We start from the raw sequence: 25,936 nt of genomic DNA, 5'->3' as shown, positions 1-25,936 counted from the left end.
CTACATTATAAAACAATGTAAAATACTAAAAACAGGAACATGTCTGTACTGGTTTATGCCGTGAACTTAGCAGATGTTTGAAGCTATCTAATCACATTAATATCCACTTTAAAGCTATGAATAAAAAAAAAAACATGTTTTGTGTTAGCAGAATTTAATTCTAACTTTGAAACATTAACAAAACTTACCTCATGTTGCCTTTTTGGACATGCATATATTTGTACAAATTGTGCTTGCCTATAGAGAGGAGATTATTACAGCCTCATATAAAATCAAAGGTGATGATATCGGGACGGTATCGGTATCGGCCGATATCCAGATTTGGGGATCGAGATCGAATCAGAAGTAAAAAAAAATAAAAAGTGGATCGGTGCATCCCTTATCAGTGCAACACCAAACACAGGAATGGTTTAAAAAAGTTTATTGTAAATAAACAGTGTCTGGTGGAGGTCTGGGTCCTGGCACGGGTCTGATCTGGCAAGACAGAAGAGTTAGTGAACTTGGCTTGGATGAGGAAGTGCAGAGGAATCCTGAGGTTTTCACTAACCTTCTATTTTGATTGCATGGTAGGTGCTTTAGTCGCACTAAAGCCGGTGACGTCACTCATGCAGTGAGCTGCTACAGTGGAGCTGAACGAGGTTGTTGAGGTCCAGTAAGGGGAAATCCAGATCCGTAGTTCGATAATCGAAGCAGGGGTCAAGCATGGGGAAGTAGAGAGCAGAAACCAGAGCCAAATTGTAATCTGTAGTCTTGGTCGTGGAGGGAGCGCAGAGCCATTTACCGTGCATGGTCAGATGAGTAGTCAAATCCAAGAGGGGCAGGTGAGGCATCAAAAAACAAGAGATGGTTTGTGGCAAGGCAAGAGACAAGAGTGGAAGGTTTGATAATCTGGCACTGATTGAGGGTTGACAGGGAACTTAAGAAGGGCAGGTAACAGGTGAAAGGCATGAATGGGGATTGCAGAGTGGGGCATGGTGCAGAGTAGCAAAGGTTGAGTAAAATGAGCAGGAAAGACTTGTCAGGATAAATGAAACAAGAAGACTGACAGGCTGTGGCATGAGAAGGAGGCAATATGTGACATTAGCTCAAGGTTTGATGAACTAACTTTGTGGAAAATGATGACCAGCTGAATATATTTACTGATACCTCTGCCATGAATATACAGTTAGTAAGTTAGTTTATGACTAAGACATTTTGGTGACAACTTTACCTCTGACTCACTATGTAAATATGTAGAATATGTTTAAAAAATACTATAAATCCAAATGTTATGACAGTAAAATGTTATGACAGCATAGCTGAGTGTTAATATTTGAAGGAAAGAACCAAAGGCAGTGTATCGCTAAAAGACGGGTTGTTTTTCTTTCACTCGAGCTACTAAAGGGCCAGTGCAGTGTAACTTTGCTGCAACTGCAAAAGAGCTTCACAGAAACTTAAACACAGTGAGCCAAGACTGGCATCAAAAGTAAGCTTGTACAACTTGAGTCTCCATGATCCAGTTTCTCACATCCTACTGAGCCCTTCCATCACGCTCAGCGGCAGGTGGTTTTGTCCTGTAAATCAGTGTCAAATATTGTGAATGAATCAACGGATTACTTTGTTAAAATGTGTTCATAACTTAAATTGTTTGTGGACCGAAAAAATGATTTCCTGGACCCGACATTGCCTGCGAACCTCCACTTGAAGATACGTGCTTTTGAGATTTAATCCTCGTTTGCGAAAGCCGATGTTGTCAGTATTCACCAACATCTTGCATCTCAAGAACCAAAGATTTTTATTTTTATTAAGGTTTTGTTTTGAACTCTTACAGTAAGACATGCAGAAATGGCTCAAATGTTCAAATTGGTTCCCGTTTCAAAACAGAAAATCCCTAAATTGTTTCTTTTATTGTTTTTAAAAGTCTTTCTTAAACTTTTAAACTAGTCGTTCATAAAGTTTTGTACAAAACAGACTGCACGTTATTACATCAGGGAATCTTGCAAGCTAAATTAAGATGTAAAAAAAAAAACTTGCACAACAAATATCTTTCGTGACACACAGCATTCCCAGAAGCTGATATCTCTTTCAAACTAACGCGCTCCTTTGAGCTGATTGGCTGAGAGGTGTTGGGTTGCCTTTCAGATGACACAAAGATGAAACACCGTGCCCTCACCACGGCTCTGCTTTCTGACACATGAGCATCGCCGTGTCAGCAGCTGCTTTGCCAGCTTCGCCTGAGATCCCAGAGAGGGAGCTCGAGTGGAATATAATCTAGAGGGGCGGGAAGGAAGTTAATCTGCCTCATGCTGTGGAGGTCGAGCAGAGTGCTATGATACTGGTGATGAAGTCACAGCCTCAGAATATAATCAAATATAGTTCTTAAATAAGTTTTTGACTTATGATCAGCAAGTTTTTGGACCATCTGTAACCATCTAAGTGCGGTCGACACCTAATAATCAGCATTTTAGCTATCAAAACACACAACCCCCAAAAAGGAGACTATAAAGTGATCAGAAAGGAGGAAAACGATACTTAGTGCTTCTATAGCTTTATGTTTTGTGAGTTTTTTTGGAGCGTTTTCATGAATACTGAATAAAATGTTAGTTATTTCATATATTCGGTTGTATTTCCTAGATTCTATCAAATGAATGTGAGTATTTTTGCTGTGTGCGTGCTTCTAGATCAGGAGCTGTTCTCTGGTATGTACATTGACTTCATGGGGACAGATGCTGCCATCTTCAGGAGCCTTACCAAGAGAAATGCAGTGCGGACAGACCAGCACAACTCCAAGTGGCTAAGTGGTGGGGGAAATGGCGCAAGCCAGCATAAATATAAATCCACAAAAAATGCAAAATTTGAAGAAATTCAGATTTTTTTCTATCTTTTTCTAAAACCTGTTGTTTTTTTCTGTTTCATTCAGAGCCAATTTTCATCGACGCCCACCTGATCCCAGACGGATCAGACCCAAACGATGCCAAATTGTACTTTTTCTTCCGCGAGAGGCTGACAGACAACAATGGAAACACCAAAAATATCCATACCATGGTTGCCAGAGTGTGTCCGGTGAGTGCGTCTGAACAAACCACTGATGAACGTTAGATGGTTTTAGGTTTCTGTAAGTCCTGCTTCTGTCTTCAGAATGACATCGGAGGGCAGCGCAGCCTCGTAAACAAGTGGACCACCTTCCTTAAAGCCAGGATGGTGTGTTCGGTGCTGGAGGAGGACGGCTCAGAAACACATTTTGATGAACTTGGTGAGTCACGCACTTTAAAAGCCATTTCATTTAGGGTGTATGAGACCATTGTAAAGTAATATAGGAAGTAAATACCAGAAACCAAAATCATCATAATTGTGGAAAACTTTCTTCAAGGTTTCCAACTGTTTGTTTTTCCATGAACTGTTCACAGAACTCTATGTTTAACATGGACTAAGATTTGAGGTTATTGTCAAACTGCTGACCTTGAGTTTTACAAATAATTTTTTAGTCCAGATCATCAGAGCCTATGTCAAAACACGCATTTATCAGCTCAAGCGTTCACAATTCATTAATGCTTCTTGTATGGAAAAGGAAGAGAGATTAGTTTCACGTATTTCAACTGAACAGTTCGTCTAAACACGTTCGTGTTTTTCCTTACAGAGAGCGTGTTTTTGCTGGAAACAGATCAGCCCAAAGGCCTGTTGCTTTTTGGAGTCTTCACGTCCACAAGGTGAGGCTGATGGAGCCAACGGTAACATTTCTGCAGGGCTCTGTGGTTCTGGTGGATTCTGACTGGACATCAGCAGGAACGGATGTGTCTCTGTTCAACGCAGACATCACATGCCATGTTTCTGAACAGTCCGGATGATTTATTACACAAAACGACCTTCACTTTGATGCTCTGTCTTTCTGTGGCGTGTATATTTATAGTGTTTGCATGGCATACAATAATGTATGTGGTGTCTTTTATAGGTGTAGAATCAAAGTTATTTAATGCTGCTTGAGTGCATAAAGAATTCTGATGATTATTTGTTGTATAACTAGAGCCTTGTTTCTGCACCTCTAATCTGAAGTGAGCAACAAAAAAAACTAAGTAGGTAATTAAACTAAATTGATGCATTAGAATTGCTTTAACTCAGCTGCTGAGTTTGTGAGTTTCTACTGATTTATTTTGGTTTATACTGAAAAGATGGTTCACTCATGGGAATGAGAGTCTATCCTTGTCTAGGGTAACAAAACAAAAATGATCAGTAGGGATGCACGATATTATCGTTATGGTATTGGTATCGGCCAATATTAGCAATAAAGTTAAATATCGGCCATTCCATAAAAATAACTCCCCGATATAAAAGGCATTGTTTGTTTGTTTGTTTGTTTATATATATATATATATATATGGTGCTGTTTTTGTATGACAATCCAGTGACAAGGATACATGCAGCACCAACAGAACGTTATGACATCACACGCGCCGTTGAGTTTAGATTGGTAAAAATTTACAAATTTGCACTGTTCCGAGTGTTGTCATTGTGTTAGAGTAAATGTCATGAACAAATTTGACATTAAACATAATCCAAGTTGAAGTGTTGCATCATTTTCAGTCCCCTTTTTGTCATCTGCATTTGGTAGCCGGCCAAATTGACAAAGACCATGCAGAATAATGTAGTATTTTAATTCCACAGCAGAGAAAGCTATGTAGTCTTTGTAAGTAGATCTAGGGAAAAATATCGGTATTGGTATCGGCCAAATAAATTTTAACACATCGGCATATCAGCCAAAAATCCAATATCATACATCCCTAATGATCAGTCTTAACCAGGTTAAAAAATTAATCAATATAACCTCAAGTGTGCAAAACATAGAACAATAGATTTCACAGTCATTTTTTTCAAACTAAGCCAAAATGGAAATACTGTGTGTGAAAAGACTGAGCCCATGTTGCTGCATTGATAGAATTTAAGAGGAACAGTAGCAGCCAGTTTCTGCTGGTCAAGTTCACTTTATTTATTGATCAGCAGCAATGGGACCATCTCTATAAAATAGTATTTTGGACATTTTGCTGATCTGGAGCAGACAGATGTGTAAGCACAACACCAAGAAGGGAAAACAACAGCAATGACCTTAGAGATGCAACTGTTGATGCCACCCATCAATCTGGAAAGGGTTAAGGATTATTTTCAAACAATTTGGAGACCATTAGTTAACTTGAGAAATTATTCACATGTGGAAAACATTTTTTGGGGAGTGGTAGCGCAGAGGTTAGAGATGATGGGCCTGTGATCAGCAAGTCGCAAGGTCAAGACTTCTGGAATGATGTCCTCTGGACAGATGAGACCAATGTAGAGATGTTTGGGTTTCACCAAACATGACCATACGTTACGACTAAACACACCAGCACAAACACTCCATGTTAACTAGCAAGCATGGTGATGGATGGAGCATTATATGGGCTTGTTTTGTAGCCACAAGACCATAGTCAAACAAGAAGCCCTCCTTTAATGAAGGTATTTTAGTCAAATATGAGGTCGTCTGTCCACCAGCTAAAGCTTGGTTGAAACTGAGTCATGATGCAACAGGACAATGATCCACAGCAGCAAATCCACAACAGAATGGATCAAGATGTTGTAGCAATCCAGTCAACCTCAACTAGAGATCTGTTGGGATCTTAAGAGGCGTGCTCAAATGAATGCCAGCACATGTCAATGAAGTGAAGCACTTCTCCACATATCTTTTCTACAGGATATCCTTCCCAGTTTAAAAAAAAAAATCTCACTTCATCATGTTTCATAAAAGACACCCAATTCTAAACTTATTGTGGATAAAAAAAATAAAAAATAAACTTTCTCGAGTGGAACCCAAAATACTCAAATTTAAGCTTGAATAGAGTTGATTCGGTCAAAGTGTTATAAGCGTAATCTGACTCTTTGTGACAGTTCAAAGTAGAAGAAGGCCTTTTTACCACATGCTGCTCTGCTAGCTGAAGTCGACCACACGCAACAGGCTGCTTTTATTCTTCAGGCCTCTGAGGAAATGTGGTTTATAGAAATCACTTAATCCATTTGTTGGGAGTTTTTCTGTGGGAATCAAAGAGACGGACCTTTATTTGACTTGTTTCCTCAGCATCCTAGACAGTCTGCAGTAATGTAACCCTCCACAAGAAACACACATCGAGGTCTCTGAGCTCAGTGTTTCTGTTTCCACTCTCTTTGTACAATATGTTGCTGTTCCCTCTCCCAACAAAGCACCTTTTCTATGTTAATGCCGTGTGGTTTGAAATGCTTGAGCCAAACCACATCGCATATGAAGAAGGAAGTAGGTGAGCTGTCTACTCTGGCTGGAGTTAGGCGACAATCAGTCCAGGCTGTGTGACTCACTTTAATATTAAAAAAGAAGAGTTTTTTTTTTTTTTTTTCCCATCTAAGACATGAGTTTAAGTTCCTGCTGTGGTGTTCAAAGCAATGCATGTGTTTTCTTCCCTCAGCTCTGTGTTTAAAGGCTCGGCGGTGTGTGTGTACAACATGGCCGACATCCTGACGGTCTTCAACGGGCCCTTTGCTCACAGAGAGGGGCCCAACTTCCAGTGGGTGGCGTTCCAGGGGCGCATCCCCTACCCACGACCAGGAACTGTGAGTTCACTATCAAGCCATTTAATCATTCTGTAACCAGCTGTTTCAGCACAGAATCCAAATATCTCCCTGTGTTCATCTTTACTTTAAACAAGCTGCTGCTGCTCGTGGTGCTTTACAAGATGGCTGACCATTCAACGTTTATCAAAGGGGATTTAAAAAAGGTTTTGGCTAAATTATCTGAGTACTGTATTTTTCGCTGTATAAGTTGCAGTTTTTTGCATAAATTAGCATGCCCTGCAAACTTGTACAGCGAAGCAACTTTTATGTTTTTTCCCCATATTTATAATCCAATTTTTGGTTGAGATGTGACGATTTAATTCATTCTGACATGGAAAATATTGACCACTACCATTTTCAGCCACTAGAGGGCGGTTGAGTTATATGGCAAGCCAAGTGTCTCATTAATAGGCAAAAGTGGCTATTAATGAGATGCTTGGCTTGCCATACTAACCACCTTCATCTCGCTCCGGAACTCCTGGAGTGAACGTCAAATCAGCTGCATTTCGTAGCGCTGCTCAGGCGAAGTACAGCTGATTTGACCATTAAAGTACATTTATTAAGGAAAAGTTAGACTGAGACATACCTTTGCTATAATTTCGAGCAAACAAATAATTGTTTTTAAGTGTTAATCTTGTTAAATTCCTTCGTGCACACTCCCACAGCTGCCATTTGGCAGTCAATTGATTTTTGGCACAACACCGGCCCACGTTTCCGGGTGGTCAGCTGTGACGCATAATAGATGCGACGTATACGGCGAAGCGACATATTTATGTTTTTTCTTCTTTATTAGACATATTTGGACTGATGCGACTTATACGGTGGTTCGACGTTTACGGTTGCAAATATTGTACTCAATTTCCTAATTGGCTGTTTTTAGCCTATTTTCCCACCAAACCTCATTGATTTTGCTCACAAGTAACTGGTAACATTTGTGCCTGTATGGATTGTGTATTGGTTTGTAAATAACAATTAACAGCTACATTAGTAGTATTTTTTTAACAATTCAATGTGTTTTTTTCCTTTTATTTCTTCAATTTCTTTATTTTATGTTTGTTTCTACACAACTGATATCAGTGACATTTATAATATCCAATAATGTTCTAGATAAAACTGCATATTTGGTCAGTTTAGAAATTTTAAAACCAATATATCTTTTTCGTTCATTAAAAAAATTATTATTTTTTTCATTTATTCTTTAAAAACATATTTCTTTCCCTAATATTAAAATAAGAAAAAAGGAGTGTGCATACATTAAAATAATAATCTAGCATTATGGACACTCACCATTACATGAATAAATTAAAAAGCAGTGGATTTGCTTTAATTAAAGCTCCATTGTTTCTAATGTATGTGAATGTAGGTTTGGATCATATGTTTGTTCAGGTGAATATTTTTTTAAAGAATGTCTGGGATCTGAATTTGAGATTTAGTTGCTCTTGGGCAATAAAAACCAGATCACCATTTTTCAGCATTTTCCTGGTTCTGCTGTAAATCAGCTCTGCTATTTGTGGTTTTATGGATGACCGTCCAAGACGGTGACAAAAATGGTTTTTAGCTGTGGGAATGTGCCTCAGGCAGGGGGTGCTATGAGCATGTGGGGATTTTTAGGAGCAGAATATTTATAATCTCAAACATATGCAGTGAAATTTACATAAACATGCTGTAAAGATCTATAAATGCACAACATGTCCACTTTTTGTGGACTTTAAGTGGTTTTACCAAATTTAAAAACACTAATGTTCCATATATTTAGATTTTAAACATATGAAGCACTAATAAAATCTGTTTTTGTTTTTATAAAATTCTTTAGCTATTTGGACTTGCGTGTCCTCTAGCATTTATCATGTGTTGCTGAAGCACCCTGCACACCCATACTTCACACAGCCTTGGACTTAACATTGTAACTTTATGAAAACAAAATAAATAAATAAAAAATCTCTATTACTTCATTTGTCTGACTTTGTGCACAAACTAAACACAAACTCTACCACATCTTTCATGAATTAATGTATAAACTGTTGTTTGTTTTGCTTTTTTTAAGTAAAAAATAATTAAGAGTGACAATTTTCCTATGTACCTTTTCATATTACAAATCCAAATAAATATTTAAAATGTAATAAGTTATTGCAACACTCGTAGGAGCAAGGCATGTCAGAAGAAGGAAAATTGACAAATTTAAAAATATCAAACGCTTTTTTTGGATTTGACTGTGGATTAAATCCATTTGCAAATTAAAAACCATAAAATATTTGTTTGTGTGTTTATTACCAGCAACAAGTTGCTTTTATATACAAAAAAAAAAAATCATAAAACATCTGTTTTCCATCATTTACATCTGCACCAGGTTAGAGTTGTACCACTTTCTTATTTATTTTTGTTGTTACAGATGAACATTTAAACTTTAAAGATGAGAATAAAATGAATTTGATCAAATGTGTGTGTCCAGTGTCCCGGCGGAGCCTTCACACCGGACATCCACACAACTAAAGAGTTCCCAGATGAGGTGGTGAACTTTGTTCGCAACCATCCAGTCATGTTCAACCACATTTACCCGGTGGGAAGGAGACCCCTGGTGGTCCGAACCAACTCCGACTATAAATACACCTCGGTGGCTGTGGACCAGGTCATGGCTGCAGATGGAAACTACCAAGTGCTTTTCCTGGGCACAGGTATGATTCTACACAAGCCTCGGCTATTATTTCATGCAATCTGCTACAAGAAATTATTTAATTTGATTAATTCCCACTATCACGTATGGATTTCCTATATGATTATACAAATCATATCCATTTTGTATTTCGAAGTGTCGGAGAATAAAGCCGTTAAATGCTTCCAATGTGAAGCTCTTTAACAGACACGTAAGCTGTCTACAAAAAGGCCTGACTCCGTTTTTCTTTTTCTGGTTTATATCTGATGCGTTTTATGAGTTAATGATTTCTAGAGTCGTATAACTTTAGATATCAGACAAACTGATAAAGGTTACAGCATGCAGCGAGTGCTGGTACATTGATAACTCAGGCAGGTCCGATTGATGCGTTTGCACAATTCATGTCTGTCCAAGCAATGTAAGATATAAGTTATACCATTTATCTTATAACAAGAGCATGCTGTCCACATTTTTTAACAGGTGGACTGTAATCTCCAGGTACTCAAACGTGACTCGTTTATAGTCTAAAGATGACGGTGTGCACATCTGTAGGGTGCTGAAGCCTCAAAGTGGTGTCTCACTGTCTGGTTTCATAAAACTATGTCCAAATCGTCTCCAGAATGTCTTACGACTTTCATGTCCGCCTCCTCGAGTGAGACTCAGAGGTGCGCAGCCCTGTCACTTGAGTTTGAACATGTTTATAACTTTTATGTGACAAGGTTATTCTCAAAATAGTCACAGAGCCATCAAGCTTATCTCCAACACGCCTTTAGAGCGCTAGAACTGCTCCTTTAATGGAGTTCTCCTTTGACAGAAAACATTCAAAGCACCAGGTCTAAAACTATAACGGAGTATTATAATTTTTACCCGCTTCTTCCTTTTTTGGGTCATGGTGGTCACTGGTGCCCATGTCCAGCAGTCACTGTGTGAGAGGTGGGGGACACCCTGGACAGGTCTCCTGTCCATCACAGGGACTCATAGAGACAAACAACCATTCACTCTCTCACTCACACCTAGAGTTACCAATCAGTCTAACATGTATGTTTTTGGTCTGTGGGAGGAAACAGGAGTACCCGGAGAAAACCCACACATGCACAGAGAGAACATGTAAACTCCACCCAGAGAGGCCCCCGGTCTGGGGTTTGAACCAGGGTAACCTGCTCACTGAGAGGTGGCAGCTCTACCAACTGTGCCACCGTGCTGCCCGTGTTAGGGCCACGCTAAGAAAAAAATGTTTACATTACGAGAATAAAGTCGTAACGTTACGGGAATAAATTTGCAATTTACAAGAATAAAGTTGGAATAATATGAGAATATAAAGTCTTAATATTATCAGAACTCCGACATGAAAAAGCAGTCTTACAACTGCGATAAAAGTATGAATGTTGAGCATCTTATTAAGTTATACTTTGGTATTGGTTTTACAAATAAGGAAATTCTTAATCTGTCAGATTATTATCAGTATCATGACTTTGAAACGATTGTGCAAATGACTGTTTGGAAAAAAATCTAAACTGTTTTACTAATTGAAAATGACTTTATTCTGGTAATGTTACAAGGTTATTCTCGTATATTATGACTTTATTCTCATATTATTTCGACTTCATTCTCGTACGACTTTATTCTTGTAATTTCAGAACTTTATTCTTGTAATATTATGACTTTATTCTTTTACAACTTTATACTCATACAAATTTATTCTCATATTATTTTGACTTTATTCTCATATGACTTTATTCTTGTACGACTGCATTCTCGTAATATGACTTTATTCTTGATAAATTATGAATTTATTCTTGTATGATTTTATACTCGTACAACATTGTTCTCATATTTTTTTTACTTTATTTTCGTACGATTTTTATTCTCGTAATATTATGACTTTATTCTTGTACGACTTTATTCTTGTACGACTTTATTCTCATATTATGTTGATTTTATTATCGTGCTACTTTATTCTCATAATAAGACTATTCTTGTATTATTTCAACTTTTTCATAAGACTTTATTCTCGTAATATTATGACTTTGTTTTCATATTATTTCAACTTCATTCTCATACGACTATTCTCGTAATTTCACAACTTTATTCTTGAAATATTATGACTTTATTCTTTTACGACTTAATACTCGTACAACTTTATTCTCATATTATTTCGACTTTATTCTTGTATGACTTTATTCTCGTACAACTTTATTCTGGTATTATTACAAGGTTATTCTCGTAATATTATGACTTTATTCTCGTATTATTTTGACTTCATTCTCATACAGCTTTATTCTCGTAACATTACAAATTTATTCTTGTAATATTATGACTTTATTCTCGTATATTACAACTTTATTCTTGTACGACTTTATTTTCATAATATCACGACTTTATTCTTGTAATATTATGACTATTCCTTTACAATTTTATACTCATACAAATTTATTCTCATGTTTCAACTTTATTCTCATATGACTTTATTCTCATATGACTTTATTCTCGTAATATGACTTTATTCTTGATATATTATGACTTTATCCTCATATGACTTTATACTCATACAACATTATTCTCATATTATTTCGACTTTATTCTCGTACGACTTTGTTCTTGTAATATTATGACTTTATTCTCATATTTTGACTTTCACATAATATGATGGCTTTATTCTTGTACAACTTTATTCTTGTATATTTCAGAGTCAGAGTCAGAGTTTCTTTATTGTCATTCGCACCTCATGTGGTACATGTGGTGGAGCGAAATTATGTACACAAGGTCCCAGTTACATCCAACAATAAAATGTATAAGAAAAACAGTAATAACATCTAAGATATGAACTAAGAAAAACATCAACTAAAGAAAAACTAAGAAAAAATATTTTGACTTTATTCTCGAATTATTTTTATTTTATTCTCGTACTACTTTATTCTCATAATATGACTTTATTCTAGTACTATTTCGACTTTGTTTTCATACGACTTTATTCTCATAATATTATGACGTTATACTCATATTTCAACTTTTTTTGCGTATTATTTCAATTTTATTCTTGTATTACTTTATTCTCGTAATATTATGACTTTATTCTCGTAATATTATGATTTTATTCTTGTACAATATCATACTCATACAACTTTATTCTCATAATATTATGACTATTCTTGTATTATTTTGTTTTTATTCTCGTACTGCTTTATTTTCATAATATTTTCATTTTATTCTTGTAATACTATGTTATTCTCGTAATATTTCAGCATTATTCTTGTATGACTTTAGTCTAGTAATATTACAATTTTATTCTTGTAATTTCATTACTTTTTCTCGTAATGTAATTTTTATTTTTTATTAACATGACCCTAATACTCCATCATATAAAACCACCCTGATTATTTACATATTTTTAAATACTTGTCCAAATCTGCCTGTCTTTATTTTAAAAGTGGACTCCAGCAGATTAAATTATGAGGTGGGCACAGAAAAAGCCCACGCAAGCTGTGCACCCCAAAAAATGCTATTTTTTAAAAGGGCCACTCAAAATGGGAGCTTGCTTTTTACTGGTCGCTTTACCACAAACACTCAAAGTTCAGTGAGACTACAACAAAAAATTTACCTCTTAACATTTTCTCAGTTTTTAGTCACTGACTCATCTCCCCAGTTTTTAGTCACTGACTCATCTCCCAACAGTCTTATCGAGAGATCACCTTTATTTGTAGCAGGTTCACGGGCCCAGCCAGTAAAGTGTCTTTCAGTCCAGTAAATCTGTCCAAAACAGCAAAAGAATTTAGTTTCAAAAAAGATTAAATAACAAAGTAAAACAGATTATAACTGTGGCTTGAAATTATTTATTAAGTAAAACAAAATCGGTTCAAAAATCTAAACAGCCTTTATTTTCTACATTCTGACACCAAATACCAACAATGCCACTGTGGCTGAGCAGTTAGAGGAGTCGTCCTCCAATGCAAGAGTTGGGGGTTCAATTCCACCAGCTGACACTGCCGAAGTGTCCATGGGCAAGACACCAAACCCCTCATTGCCTCCGATGTGTCCCATCGGTGTATGAATGTGATAAAGCACTGATTATTCTTTGTAAAGATATAGTACAGTGCTGTCTGAACGGGCACAGATTGTGGTGTAAAGTGCTTTGAGTGTCTTGATCAGATAAAAAGGTGCTATATAAGTACAGTACATTTACCATAAATACAAGAGCATGGACATAAAACAATTAGAAAATCAATTAATATCACACTTAAACACACGTTTAACAAAATAAGCTCCAAAACCAGAAACCGACCCCAAATAACAACAAAGTAATGTTAAATGAATCTAAAGAGACACAAAGTGGTTAAAAAAAAAACACGACTAAACTGGACTCAGCAAACCTAAACAGCCTCACATACTCAAGTCAATGAAGTTGCAGTTTTTAGATTTATTTTTATTTCCAACCAAGAGGAATGCATCCATGCTGCTTCAGACCAAACGAGGCAAAGAGACATTTCCTCTCGATTAAAACCCACAAAGTGTACCCCCTGTATCCCCGCTCTGCTCACGACACAGAGTAATATGTATTTGTATTCGGTACACACGGCGCGCTCGTGTTTGTGCGTCTCCACGTTGTGCACTTTTGCATTCAGCAAACAGCTCTGGGAGCCTCTCGCGCAGCTGCTTGTGTTTACTGAGCAGCCTCCTCTGTCTGTTCCTCCTTCCTGGATTCTTGAAGAGAAGCCAAGGCCATCCGAGCATATCTGCTGCTGAAACGGGGCTTTGTCTCCAGGAAGTGGGAGACGCTCTTATGGGGTGTTTGCAGGAGCTGTTTTTGTAAATCTCAGGACAAAATGGCCACATTGATGATGATGATGATAATGATGGAGGCCCCTTTAAGTGTTCATATCAGTGAACAGTCTGTCTTTCTGCCCCCAGATAAAGGTACGATACAGAAAGTGATTGTGCTGCCGAGCAACCAGTCCCTGCAGGAAGATCTGATCCTGGAGGAGCTGGAAGTCTTCAAGGTTCTTTCTTGGTCTTACTTTCTTTGAGTTTTGTCCTTTTGCTTCGCTTCAGATCAAAGGCAGTGGTGTTGAGGGTGTGTGCTTCATCACAAAGGCCCAGAGCAGACAGACAAAGGCAGGGTGGCGCTGGTGAGATGGATGTAGTGCAGCGGGGAGTGATGGGAAACATGCTCGCAGTCTGCTCATTGCCCTGAACGAACCTTTGCACGTGTTTCCTTTTAACTGGAAAAATCTGATCAAACTGTCATCACGTCAAAGGATTCCTTTGATGTTTTAACTCCACCTGGACTGCAGCAGTTAAATAATTTTTTTAAATGTATTTCTCCTGGGAAGGCTGTTGAAACTGATCCTTGGTTTAATTACCCTCATCCCGCACTTGTATTGATCCACTACAATTAAAGGCCTAGCATCCCCACTCTTCATGGTATGACGAGAGGAGACAACTATTTTGGTTAAATCTTAAAAATAACATTACGAGCAATCTCACGGTGGCCATCTTGAATTGGCATAACTCCAAAACGTAATCAAGTGTAGACGCATATCCTGTGATAACTTTCTGGTAATTCCATTGAAATCTTTCCAGTGCGTCATAAATGCTGACAAATAAGAGCGTAGTGTAGTGTTTTGAGTTTGCATTGAGGATGACTCTCATCTACTACTACACCAAATTTCAGTTCAATATCTGTTAAACTGGCTAAGTTACAGCCATTTTAGTGTTTCTTAAAGTCGGTTAGCTGTTCAAGCCATCTTAAAATAGATTAATTACAAAGAGTAATCGTTTGTAGAGAAGCATCTGACGTGTATTTCATTAAAGTAAAAAAAAAAATCCATCCAGTGTTGCAAGGGATATTTTGCAAACAGACAATTTTTTGATTGTGATAACTAATGGCATCGTTTTGAAATCAGATTTTCAGATTTTTCAGGCAAAGACGAAATTGTGACTTCACCTTTTGGTTGCAGGTGTTTAAAGTGTGATAATTGTGACACAAGCAAGTAGACAAACTTTGCATGTTTTTAGTTGTTTACTACCGTATTTTTCGGATTATAAGGCGCACTTAAAATCCTTTAAGTTTTTTTTTCACAAATTGACAGTGACCCTTATAATCTGGTGCGCCTTATAGTCCAAAAGCACGGTAAATTCCTGTCCTGATCTTAACTTTGACTTTTTTGTTTCCTTTGTTAATTCCAGAATCAAGTTCCTGTTACAAATCTGAGGATATCCTCCAAAAAAGTAAGCAGTCTGAATATTTTCCCCTTTTCCATCCCGTTTATTTCTTCTGTTTAAAACAAAATTGACTGTCTGTTACGATAAGTGATGTATGAAATGGGCAGGAGGAAATCTCCAGGGCCGCCCCAACAGCTTGGAGCTAACAGGGCTGAAGTTGCTTCAGAACTCTGCCTTGTTTTCCTGTCAACCAGCCACTGACATCTGAACCGTTTGTTTTTGCAGCAACAGCTGTACGTCAGCTCAGAGGTTGGGGTTTCGCAGGTCTCCCTGCACCGTTGTCCCGCATACGGCTCGGCCTGCGCTGACTGCTGCCTTGCCAGAGACCCCTACTGTGCCTGGGATGGACTGAGCTGCTCTCGCTTCTATCCAACTGGCAAAAGGTACAAAACGGTCCAGTTTTAGATTCTCCTGTTCCAGTTTTGTAGCATTTTACAGCCTTTTTTAAAGAAAACACTAAGTAGTATTTAGGGTTCACCAAGGATGTTGGTGAGCACAACCTTTTAAAGACCCAAAAATGTGTATTTGCGTAGGTATTGACAAAGGCTGATTAGGGAATCATCACTGAAATTGATAAAGGCTTGTATATTTTTCCTGTGTGTTCGTGTATGTGTGAGTGTTTGCTTTGTTTGCACTGTTAGCAAAATGCCTCATAAACCAAGTGGCAGTTTTTAATTAAACTTATCGCTAGTATTCATTGGATAAACATCTACAACTGATTAACTTTTGATGTCAACTCCATCAAAAATTGCCGTGACAACTAAGCAAACTTAAACACAAAAATGACCACAACCCATCTAATTTTACAGATACTGAGGTAAAATTAGGTGTGGTAGTAGATGAGAGTTGTCTACAAAGCAAGCACCAAGCATTTATTGATCCAAAAACTATTTTTTATCTTGCCATGGGCTATTGAAGTCAACTTTGTCCTTCTGTTAGCAAAACATCTTGTAGGATAGATTTTATTACAATTTTCTGAAAAAAAAAATATTGGATGGAGTTCACTTTTGGACTCAACGCCATTTAAGATCAACACCGGAGCTAAGCAAATTTAGCAAATACAAAAATGGCTATAACTCGTTAAAAATTGTTAATATTGTTTTTATTCAATGAAATGCCTTTTTGAATGAGAATGAAAACTTTTTTAGATCTTTCAGTCTGGTTTTAAACACGTAGAGAGCACCGAAGCAGCTTTAGTAAGTGTTTGTAATGATATTCTTTTAGCAAATGACTGGTCAGTTTGTGATCCTTGTACTCGATACTATTGACGACAGTATCCTTGTATCGTGGTTAGAACACTGGGTTGGGATTACAGGTGGAGCATTATAGTGGTTCCGTTCATAAGTGAGTGACAGGAGCTTTTGTTTTAATGTTGGTAATTTATAATCTGCTTCAGCACTTATTTCCTGCGGGGTTCCGCAAGGCTCGATTCTTGGACCCCTTCTGTTTTCACTGTATCTGCTCCCTTTGGGGTCCATCCTGAGGAAACATGATCTTTCTTTTCTTTGGTATGCTAACGATTGCCAGATTTTTCTGCCCTTAAAACTCAATAGTTCTTGCTCCATTCACCCGCTGTTAAAAATGCTTTGATGACATTAAGGCATGGATGGCTTCAAAATCTTTTTAAGTTAGAGTCAATTTTGAGTTTTTAGTATTTTATTTTATTTATTTATTTTCTTTTAATGTCTGCCATTGTCTTTTATTGTTCAGCACTTTGGTAACAACTGCTTTTAAATGTGTTTTATAAAAAGTTTGACTTAACTTGACTGAAATGTGATGTTATGGTAGCTGAGCAACTTCCCCATTACACTCAGAGTGCTTCACATTGGGCAGTATATTGGCATAGAACATGGGCATTGTCAACCCCGGCTGTCTGTTAGCCAAATATCTCCCAAAATACTGGATAGATTTTAATGAAATTCCAAGTAATCACTGGTTGAACCCCTACAAATGATTACCTTCTGGAGTTGGCACAAGTCAAGATAACCACCATTGCTAACCAACATTAGCCTACACAAAAGTGGCTATAAGTCAGCCATATTTAAAGATATTGAGTTAAAATTAGATGTGGTTGTAGCTGAGTGCACATATACTCCAAGCACACACATCTGGCTAGATCTTACAATAAAAGAAAAAGCTGAGCATAACAGTATTTACAATTTTTAACCAAACTGTCCACATTTATCATACAATGTTGTGGTAAAACATTGCGAGGGCAGGAAGTGAGTAATATCCAAACCTTGAAAATTCGCTAGGCTTTTATGCTTCCATTGTTTTGTTGCTCTTTCCCAATGTGCATGAAAATTACGATTCACTGGTGAAACAATAAATCTGAATTCAATCAGTGTACCAGAATGTGGGCAGCAGCCGATGAATAATCTTTCAAAGCAGAACAGAAAGCTCCGTCCCACAGATTGGGAGTGCAGCAGGATCAGATGACTGAGATCCATCAGTGAGCCATGTCACAAATGCTGCTCTCGTTGTTTCCCTCCTCGTGTGCAGACAGACCAGGACATCGCCTTTAAACTTACATGTCAATGTTGAGACCCAGCTGTGGGTTTCCTGACAGCTCCAATCAAAGGGTTGAATTTAAATTAGCCCTGGAAGAAAAGATTCAAATCATTTTCTTATTTTTTACTTGAAACGTGTCAGCTGTTTGCACGCTGTTCTGAATGAGTGTGCACCAGTGAGCATAATGACATGCTCAGATTTTCCTCATGTTGGTTTTGGCAGCAAACGTTCCTTGCACAGTTTTATTATGAAAGGAGGAAGGATGCTATTGCTGCGGGTTTTATTTTTTATTTATAGCTTGTACTCAAATATTTGTTTGTCTTTTTTGCAGGAGAAGCAGAAGGCAGGATATCATGCATGGAAATCCACTCGTTCAGTGTAGGGGATTCAATTTAAAAGGTAACTAAAACTACAACTGAATTGATTTAATGGCAGAACAACTTCAAGAAACGGTTCATATTTTAGAAGTGGAGTTTGCTGGAAAGATTAGGAACAATTGATACACTTTCTGTTACAGAAATGGCTTCACACAACATCAGCTTGGACAAATAATGTAATTCTGACCAGATTTGTGGGAATACAGTTAGTCAGAGCGAGGCTAAGACCTTTGCTGCCATCTTAAAATAATTTCAATCCTAAAACCTTTGTAGTTGTCTTAAAACAGTTTGCAAAAACATGTTATCACCATCAGTGTCAATGCATCTATTGTTAAGCAGAATTAAGAAGTTATTATTGGCCCATTTTAGCAAAATCTCATAAATCAATGGACAGGTTTTATAATACTTTTAGAAATTAATCATTGTCTACAACTGGTTATTTTTTAGAGTTTGCCCCATACAAGACAATAACTATAGCTAAACAGCCTCACTAAATACAAATATGGCTTCAACTTTACCTATTTTACAGAGACTGAGCTTAAAATTGGAGTGGGACTAGCTAAGAGCCATCTTCAACAATAATTCAAGTGATCGGAATTTAGGCAACTCAACAACAACAACAACAAAAAAAAAAGCCTTAACTCTGTTTTGTAGATATTGAGTGGAATTTGGTGTGATAGTCCTGAGATGCATTGCAAGATTTAAAATACTACATTAGCTTGTGCAAGTTTCAATGTTGTGCCAAAGCAACTACCGTACTTGCCACTGTACACGTCGCACCACCGTATAAGTCTCATCGGTCCAAAAATGTCTAATAAAGTGGAAAAAAACATAAATACCTCACTTTGCCGTATAAGTCGCATCTATTATATGTCACCTCTGACAACCCAGAAATGTGGGCCAGTGTTGTGCCAAAAATCGAATGTCTGCCAAATGGCGGCTGCGGGAGCATACATGGGAGAACTTTAACAAAAATTTAACAAGATAACCACCTAAAAACAATTATTTGTTAGCTCGAAATTATAGCAAAGTTGTGTCTCAGTCTAACTTGTCCTTAATAAATGCACTTTAATGGTCAAATCAGCTGTGTTTCACATGGGCGGCGCAGTGAAATGCAGCCGATTTGACGTTTGCTCCAAGAGTTCCAGAGCGAGACGAAGGTGGCTCACTATGGCAAGCCAAGTGTTTCATTAATAGCCACTTTTACCTATTAATGTGACACTTGACTTGCCATAATGCTCGAGGACTCTCTAGTGGCTGAAAATGGTAGTGTTCAATATTTTCCATGTCATAATAATAATAATAATAATAATGTCATCACAATGTCAGCACTGTATGTTTCCATACAATGGCGAAATTAGTCTCTGCATTTAACCCATCCACCACCAGGTGGTGCAGTGGGCAGCTATTGAAAGCGCCCGGGGGACATTTTGGGGATTAGACGTAATAATGAATGAAATTGTCAGATCTCAGCCAAAAATTAGGTTATAAATATGGGGGAAAACAAATACTTCACTGTATAAGTTGTTGGCATGCTAATTTGTGCAAAAAATGTGACTTATATAGGGTAAAATATGGTCGACATTTTAGTTAAAACTCTGGCATTAAAGGTGGCAGGTGATGTGCATTCCTTTGGGGAATGCTAGGCCATTTATTTATAAGTGCAAATAGCAGCAGCTAGCAGTCTCTCTTCAAGCGCAGTCTGTGGATAATTATGACAGAAAATCAAAATATTTCTTCTAGAATAACTGTGTGATATAAAACATTATAAAGGTTTGCAAAATAGTGTTCGCACGAGGTGCATGAAATAAGACAGCAACAATCCACTTTGGCCTTGGTCCCTCTGGAATTAGCCGTTAGCTTGTCAAGTTGGTCAGAGCTTTGGAATTTGGAATGGTGTCACATTGAATTTAACCACACTCCATTTGACACTCGGAAACCAGTAGGATTTGCCAATTGTGCTCAGGCTGTTATTAGCAAAACAAGCCTATTTTTCTGTCTATAAATGCTATCTAAAACAGGTAAGATAGTAATATTTTATGACCACCAAACCGCACTTCAACAGGTAGAAAAAACTACTAAAAGTATGTGACTATTACAGTCCAATACTTAAGGTTGATTTGTGTAAGAGTTGACTTTAAACCTCTGTTTGAAATAAGAAAACGGCTGAATTCCTCCGTTCTCAAAAAAAAAATCAGCTGATGTGGCAAATAACTCATATTTAGCCCAGATGTGTATTGATAAAGCTGCATGTCTTAAGTCATAAAGGAAGCTTGTGCAATGTCCAACAAATGAACTTGCACTAGAAAACCTGCTGTAAAGCATGAATTTTGGGATCCGACCATGTGGTCATTACCAGTAATTAGTCACATCCCTGAAATACACGTGGCTGACTAATGAACTATTTCGGTCCAACTCAAGGACATGACGGGAATGTGGGTTGGTTTGAAGTCTTGAAGGTTATATTGTTTGAAGAAAATGAAGTCTGGATGGAGTTTAGTTGTGCTGCAAGAGCCAAACTGAGCTTTATGTCAACATTTCTCTGTCATCCTGAGACTAGAGACAGATTTGAGCCCATCTGTGAGCTTCGTGTCTGTCAGGGAATGACGTCTGATGTGCCTCCTTTTGACTCTGAGCGCGTGTGTGTGCATGTGTGTGACAGCCTACAGGAACGCCGTAGAGATAATGCAGTATGGCGTGAAAAACAACACCACTTTCCTGGAATGTATTCCAAAGTTTCCCCGGGCGTCGATTCGCTGGCTCATCCAGAGGGACAACGACAGGAGGAAGGAGGTCAGTCTGAAAGTTGAAGGAGTCAAAAATGTATCTGTAATTTAGGATACGCATTTATGGAGCTGTGGAGACAATAAAATAATAAGCTGTGACTGATTAAGTGTCCTCTTTCCTGTTTATTTTTATTGCCCGTCTTTATGTCAGTGACGATCATCTAATCACCTGTCTGTGCGTGTGTCTGTTGATTTACATCGACAACTCATTAATTTTTGGAGGCAACCTGATTCACGATGGCCACAGCAGTTAATCAATCTTAGCAACACAAAAAATCCCTATAAATCATATTTTACAGTGAAGCAAAACATTTGATGCACATATACAGCTCGTTTTAATTTATCCTTCATGTATACAGGAAGTCTCGTTGAGTCACGAGGACTCATTTACAAGAGAGACCTGTTTTAGCCAGACAACGTACAGAGTACAGTTAAAAAACAATAGTGTCATAAAAACTAGAAAAATCACACATCTACAACTCGTTCACTTTAGGAAGCAATGGAATTAAAAATGGTTGTCACAAACTATAAACTTTAGCAAACACAAAAATGGTTAAAACTTAATGAGTTGTATCCTGATGCATGCTGAATAATCCAGGTAGACAAATCTAACGAGGTTGAGTCAAGTCCTCTGGACGGATTCTTCTTTGTTGAAATGTTTCGTCTTTTATTCAAACGACCTTCAGTCTGAGGAGCTGCTACAAACTCAGTCTTATAAGCAGCACCTTCTCATAGTGGATCAATCAGTTTGCTGATGAGCCAAAACCATTGTTCCTCTCTATCAAGGTTGTGAACATCTTCATCCCTGAAAGAGTGACCTCTGACCTGCAGGTGAGTGTAGACTGCAGAGTCCTGGTCTGATGATGTTGCTCTTCTGTGCTGGGCCATCCTTTTGGACAGTGGCTGTTTAGTTTTCCCAATGAAAGACTGATCACAGCACTGACACTGAACAACAGATGCAATATTACTCTGTTTGTGCCAGGGGACTGGATCTTTGGGATGAACCAATCTTTGCCATAATGTCTTTTGGGGTTTGAAAGCCACTGGGACGTCTTGTTTAGAAAATTAACATCTCAGTTTCTCTGAAACTCCAGCACAGAGGACCCCACCTTGTTAGGTTGATGAATTTTACAGATATTGAACTAAAGTTTGGTGTGGTAGTAGCTGAGATTCATTCCCATTACATACTCTGAGTGTTAACAGATCACATGGGCACTTGGCATAAAACTTGCCCTTTTTAAAACAGGTTTTTCTAAAACTCTGCTTTTATAGATTATTTCACAATATGTTGTGTGCATATTAGATCCATTAACCGTTTAAGTAATACGGTAAAAGGTTTTTTTTCTTGAATCCTAAAGGCTAGTTTGATTATGAGCTTTGTGTGTTTTGATGCCAACCCTAAAAAATTTTAATATTTGACTCAACTACAGTTAAAACGTCAAATAATTGTACTTCTGAAAATATGTGTGACAACAAAAAAAAAAGGTGAAAATGTAAAAGAACACGTGTTTGAGTTTTAAAACGGACTGATAAAATGGCGTAATAATCTCCGGTTACATTTTGCACGTGCTTCAGAAGTACATTAGACTTTAGCAAAACTTTAAGTTAGATAAAGTCATACCAGATTGTTAGCGTCTATATTGAGAAATCATTAAAAGTTTAGCTTGCATGAACAGAACTGACCACCCACTAAAAGCTCTCCAGGTGGGAAGTGAAACGTCTTCATCATAGACGTCCATTCGCCTTACATTTATTATTTTTATTTAGTCTGACTTTTAGAGAAATGCACACCATTTCATTCATTATTCTCTTTGTGGTTTTCTGCAGGTGAAGCTGAGTGAGCGTGTACTCTCCACCGAACACGGCCTCCTCATCCGCTCCCTCCAGCAGTCGGACCAGGGTCTTTACTACTGCCTGACCACTGAGAACAGCTTCAAACGCACTGTGGCCAAGATCCGCCTGCATGTGCTGAGCGAGGCCATGGTGAAGGTGCTAACAGACAAACAGCAGTCCCCCTTGGCCTGGGCCAGCTCTTTGCACCCTAAGGTCCTGTTGGAAGCCTTCAGCCCTGCAGAGAGTCTGGCTGTGCAACAGTACTGCAAAGAGAGGAAGGACTTTCAGAAGCTGCAGCACAGACGGCAGCAGCAACAACCACCACTGCTGCCTGGACCCCTCAGGGGGGATTTAGCCAAACTGAAGCCCCTGTTGGACCGGAGGAAGAGCCGAAACAGACGCAATGACCCCCCAGAAGTCTGAAGCAATGGACTTGTACACCTTCCTCTGATCCAATCCATTTCGAATCCTCTACAAACTGCAGTTTTCTTGTTCTTGTTTCAACAGGAAAATGAGAATATTGATTTTGGGAACTTTTTATTCAACACAGTCCCTTTTGTATGCATGTGGGAACACACAAGCAACCACGAGCCGTTTGTTTCCTGTGATAGAAATCAAATGACGTGAACATGTTTTAACCTTCACTAATAAACCGTGATCTCAGCTGATAGTCTACGAGCTAACACCACTTTGGCTACAGCTGTTTGATTCATCCATTCAACCTTTATTTATACAGGTTAGTCTCAGTGAGTGACGAGGACTCATTATCAAGAGATACCTGTTTTAGACAGAGAACATGTAGAGTACAGCCAACAATAATTCAACGAAATGCAATTAAAATCAAATAAAAGACGTTATAAACACAGTCAAATCAAGATGCCATGTAAAACAAGGTAAAATACTAACAACAACAAATTTGCTTTGATATTTCTATTGACATTATCAATTGTTTAAAATCCCATAAAGAGATCAAAGTAGACAGCTTCAGATCTTTTTGCAAAGTGTTACAGGAGCAGAGTAAGAGAAGGCCTTTTTGCCGAGTTCAATTAGCACTGAGGGGACGCTGCAGGTAATGAATCCCTCAGAGTGCACGTCGTAACTGCACTGACAACGTGACATGTGGGAAGAGATACAGTATATGAAGGCAGCAGACCAAGGAGGGATTTATAGATGAAAATTAACCAGTGTGAGAACCTACGTGTAGATACTGATGACTAACTGACCAAGGAGGACAGAGTTCAGTGATGGGTACGGTAGTTACAAGCAGTTATGAATCTTGGCGTGCCATGGTAGACAACATCCAACATCTGCAAGGAGCTGGCAGGGGCGCTCATGTACATAATGTCCCCATAATAGATGGCTGGTAGGAAAGTAGCAGCTACAAGGTGTTTCCTAGTTAAACATGATCTATTTCTGAAAAAGAAACCCAGTTTTAATTTCAGTTTCTTTATCAAGCTTTCAGCATGTGGCTTAAAAGAGAGATGTGCATCAGTTAAAATTCCCATGTGTTTGTAAGAATCTACAAATTCAGTAGGAAGACCATTCGTAGATAAGATAGGAGGAAGGACTGTTGGCACCAACTTCATGTTTGAAAACCGCATCCCTTTGGTTTTATTATCATTTAGCACCAGTTTGAGCTGGAACAAATCTGACTGGATGATGTTGAAAGCAGACTGTAGAAGCTGGGAAACCTTAGCAACTGCGTTAGCTCAGCAATAAACAACTGTATCATCGGCATAGAGATGTAAGGAGGCATCAGGAATGTTTTGACCTACATTATTAATATAAATTTCTGCTTTGAATTCAGAATGAAAAGTGAACCAGCTAGCTAAAAGTTTGAGGAAAAAAAAAGGCAAAGTTTAAAGCATTGCTATGAAGTAGTGGTGATTAAAAATGTACAAAAGAACACACAAATGGCTTTTTGACTGTTTCAGCTTATTTCAATGTGGAAAATATTATTATGTTATAGCATTTTTCGCTAATTTGATTAACGTTTTGGCTGAATAAATATCTGTATTTTGGAGAAACTACATAGCATTTTGTGGGATTATTAAAGTTAATTTTACACAGTCCACAAAAAAATCAAATATACAAAAAGTTGAGTGTGAACTCTAATAACTTTACATAACTTTACTATACTTAAGTAGATAATTGAAGTCTACTTATTTAACGTCAGATGTTTGTAATGTTTAAGAGTTTGCCTTATTGTAATCAAACTGCATTATTCTACAAGTTTTCCTATTTTAATCACAGAGGAATGTTTTACATAATGTAAATTTAAATCATCTTCAGACTGTTCTGGAGTCAGTTTAGTAACTAAACTAGCTTCCATTTTATACCAACCTCTAATGTCAAACAGTGGATTCTGAAACATGATAGTGCCAATTGTTGAATTGTTCACTCACTTTGGCAATGTGGAAATTTGTTTTAACCTAAGTATTTGTCAGGAAAATATTCGGAAGGTTAGACTTGTCAAGAAACTTGTTTTCAAAGCATAACTCCTGTAGATAGATTCTTGTTTGTGTACAGAATATTGTATTTCCTGTCAGTCTTTTAACTTAAATGTGAAAATTATTTCATTGTGTATATAGTTTGAACATTATTCACCATCTGTGACTGTATCTGCGATTCGCAGAGATACAAGGAAACGTTTTCGCTTTGAGAAAAAAACCACTTCCCCACATGTATCAAAACCGTGCAACTATAATGTCTACATGTCATTTCAACCCAGCGTCATTTTATTGTCATGAAATAAATGTATTTATTATTGTCTTAATAGCTTGAATAAAAGTCCAACTGTTCAATGGAAATACAGTTTTTACAGAAACAAAATAGTTAGACAACATTGTTTTTAGGGTATTTTCTCAAAGTAAGGGCCGCCTTCTTGCTTTCAAATTGTGATTCAGTAGAATTATAAAAATCAATGAAAAACTAATTAAACTGTTTTAAGCAAAAAAAGATGGAACCCCTAGAAAAGA

At 37.7% G+C, this 25,936-nt stretch overlaps 1 protein-coding gene across 1 annotated transcript in view; it reads left to right on the top strand.

Annotated features, from left to right (window-relative positions):
- The window catches only part of sema3c (sema domain, immunoglobulin domain (Ig), short basic domain, secreted, (semaphorin) 3C), a 58,266-nt gene extending 34,374 nt beyond the window's left edge, over nt 1-23,892 (top strand). The window contains exons 7-18 of the mRNA XM_037695905.1: nt 2,661-2,780; nt 2,900-3,042; nt 3,118-3,232; nt 3,617-3,686; nt 6,438-6,582; nt 9,032-9,254; nt 14,138-14,226; nt 15,416-15,457; nt 15,677-15,834; nt 18,294-18,361; nt 21,002-21,132; nt 22,953-23,892. Coding sequence (XP_037551833.1) covers nt 2,661-2,780; nt 2,900-3,042; nt 3,118-3,232; nt 3,617-3,686; nt 6,438-6,582; nt 9,032-9,254; nt 14,138-14,226; nt 15,416-15,457; nt 15,677-15,834; nt 18,294-18,361; nt 21,002-21,132; nt 22,953-23,381 — 1,733 coding nt within the window. The 3' untranslated portion in view covers nt 23,382-23,892. The remainder of the gene's footprint in view (nt 1-2,660; nt 2,781-2,899; nt 3,043-3,117; nt 3,233-3,616; nt 3,687-6,437; nt 6,583-9,031; nt 9,255-14,137; nt 14,227-15,415; nt 15,458-15,676; nt 15,835-18,293; nt 18,362-21,001; nt 21,133-22,952) is intronic.
- Nucleotides 23,893-25,936: the final 2,044 nt, after the last annotated feature.

Source organism: Nematolebias whitei, chromosome 22 (assembly GCF_014905685.2).
Source record: "Nematolebias whitei isolate Nwh7 chromosome 22, NemWhi1, whole genome shotgun sequence".
NCBI classification, from domain to species: domain Eukaryota; kingdom Metazoa; phylum Chordata; class Actinopteri; order Cyprinodontiformes; family Rivulidae; genus Nematolebias; species Nematolebias whitei.
This window is presented reverse-complemented; position numbering and strand designations above follow the sequence as displayed.